The sequence below is a fragment of the Physeter macrocephalus genome, chromosome 18, assembly GCF_002837175.3.
Source record: "Physeter macrocephalus isolate SW-GA chromosome 18, ASM283717v5, whole genome shotgun sequence".
Taxonomy (NCBI): Eukaryota; Metazoa; Chordata; class Mammalia; order Artiodactyla; family Physeteridae; genus Physeter; species Physeter macrocephalus.
Window position 1 is genome coordinate 76,892,471 of NC_041231.1, and position 1,987 is coordinate 76,894,457.

Below are 1,987 nucleotides of genomic sequence, written 5' to 3' on the forward strand. Positions count from 1 at the left end.
TACAAAAGGCAGGAAAGTATGCTAATATCCTTCAGGTCAAAAAGCATGGTTTATTTATAATCTAAAGGCTCTAACACATACTACCAGCTGGCAGCTAAAGTGAAGGAGGGGTTAACATGGGGTGTGTGTGCTTCTGAAGACCTTCTCTGCATGATAAGATAATGAAGTAAACACACTTGTTCCTAGAGAGCCTGTAGGAACTCCATACATGCATTTCTGAACAAACAGGTGGTCAAGGTAGTGCCAGGTGAAGAGAAGGTGACACAGGCACACTGAAGCTGCATTAGAGATAAGGTATAGAAATATAAAGACATATAAAGGTATAGAAAACTTCAAGAAAAAAAAAAAGGTTACATTTCTTACCTAAAATAGCAGATTTTTCCACTTCAAGCATATCTAGAACCCTCGTAAAAGGTTCTGCCATTTTGGCTAGCATTTCTGGTGCATATAAAGTATTGTGAGTTCTGAAAAAAATAGGAATGCTATGTGAACTTTTCTTAGTCTGCTGGAGAAGGAAAGAGTGGGTTTCCATCTTGTAATTCAGTGATACTACATTTCCACATAGATACCTCTCTGTCAACACTACTCTTGGCAGGGGAATTTAAATGTTTCCCTGGAGAAGGGGTAGACTTGATGCTATTAAGTTTATTTGTACAGTATACAACACCTAATAGCAATCAACCACAAGAACCGAATTCTGAGAGAGCCGGACAACATCACAGTCTAAAGCTGGAAAGCAAAATTCTTTCAAACTTGAGACAATGCCAAGGCACTCCCAGTTTTCTGACTGCCCGTGATAGAGGATGAAATGTCAGAGGCATCACGGTTCACAGGCAGGAACACAGAGCAGGTAGTAATATGCCCCCATTTTTAGGATGTTTTGTCTCTGAATCAAGAGCATGGACCCAACAATGCTCTGGCAGCTGTTTAGTCTCCTAGAGGCATATTTGTAATTCCCAGCATGAGCATCTCTTCCCCACCAAAATGACTTACCTTTGTTAGACTATAGACCTGATCTACCTGCTTTCCACAGCAGTGGCACCACGGAACAATCTATAGCCAGAGGGCATAACTACCTATTTCTCTTTTAAAAGTTAACTATAAAACATTTCAAATGTATAGAAAATTACAGAACACAGACCAGCAAGATTAAATATTTAAGATGAACACTGAATAGATCATTTTAGACCATGCTTATTTTTAAAAAACCCTCAATAATGTTTTTTAAGTCTAACCATGTGCATTCATTAGTACCCACGTTTAAACTGCCTTTTTATGACTGGCTTATTCTACTTAGCATAGTCAGGGTTCACCCATGTTGTAGCACGTTGCAGAAATGCCTTCCTTTTTAAGGCTGAATGATATTCCACTGTTTGTATAGACTACATTTTGCTTATCCATTCATCCACTGATGGACACTGGTTGCTTCCACGTTTTAGCTATTTTGAGTAATGCTGCTATGAACATAGGTGTATAAATACCTCTTTAAGACCCACTTTAAATTCTTTTGAGTATATACCTGAAGCTGGACTTGCTGCTTAACGTGGTAATTCTATTTTTAATTTTTCAATTTATTTTTATGCTTTTGGCCGTGCTGCACGGCTTGCAGGATCTTAGCTCCTCAACCAAGGATAGAATCTGGGCCCCCTACAGTGGAAGCACGGAGTCCTAACCACTGGACCACCAGGGAATTCCCACTATTTTTAATTTTTTGAGGAACTGCCAAACTGTTTTCCAGAGTGGCTGTACCATTTTACATTCCTACCAACAGTGTACAAGAGTTCCAATTTCTCCACATCCTTGCTAACACCTATTACTTTCTTTTTTCAACATTATTATTTTTTTAATGTATATCTTTTTTTAAAAACATTTTTATTGGAGTATAATTGCTTTACAATATTGTGTTAGTTTCTGCTGTATAACAAAGTGAATCAGTTATATATACATATACATACATCCCCATAACTCCTCCCTCTTGCGTCTCCCT

The 1,987-nt window shown here is 38.1% G+C and overlaps 1 protein-coding gene across 1 annotated transcript in view; it reads right to left on the bottom strand.

Annotated features, from left to right (window-relative positions):
- Nucleotides 1–54: 54 nt before the first annotated feature.
- XPO5 (exportin 5) overlaps nt 55–1,987 on the bottom strand; it is a 37,363-nt gene continuing 35,430 nt past the window's right edge. The window contains exons 21-22 of the mRNA XM_028479217.2: nt 364–464; nt 55–278 (exon numbers count right to left, since the gene is read on the bottom strand). Coding sequence (XP_028335018.1) covers nt 112–278; nt 364–464 — 268 coding nt within the window. The 3' untranslated portion in view covers nt 55–111. The remainder of the gene's footprint in view (nt 279–363; nt 465–1,987) is intronic.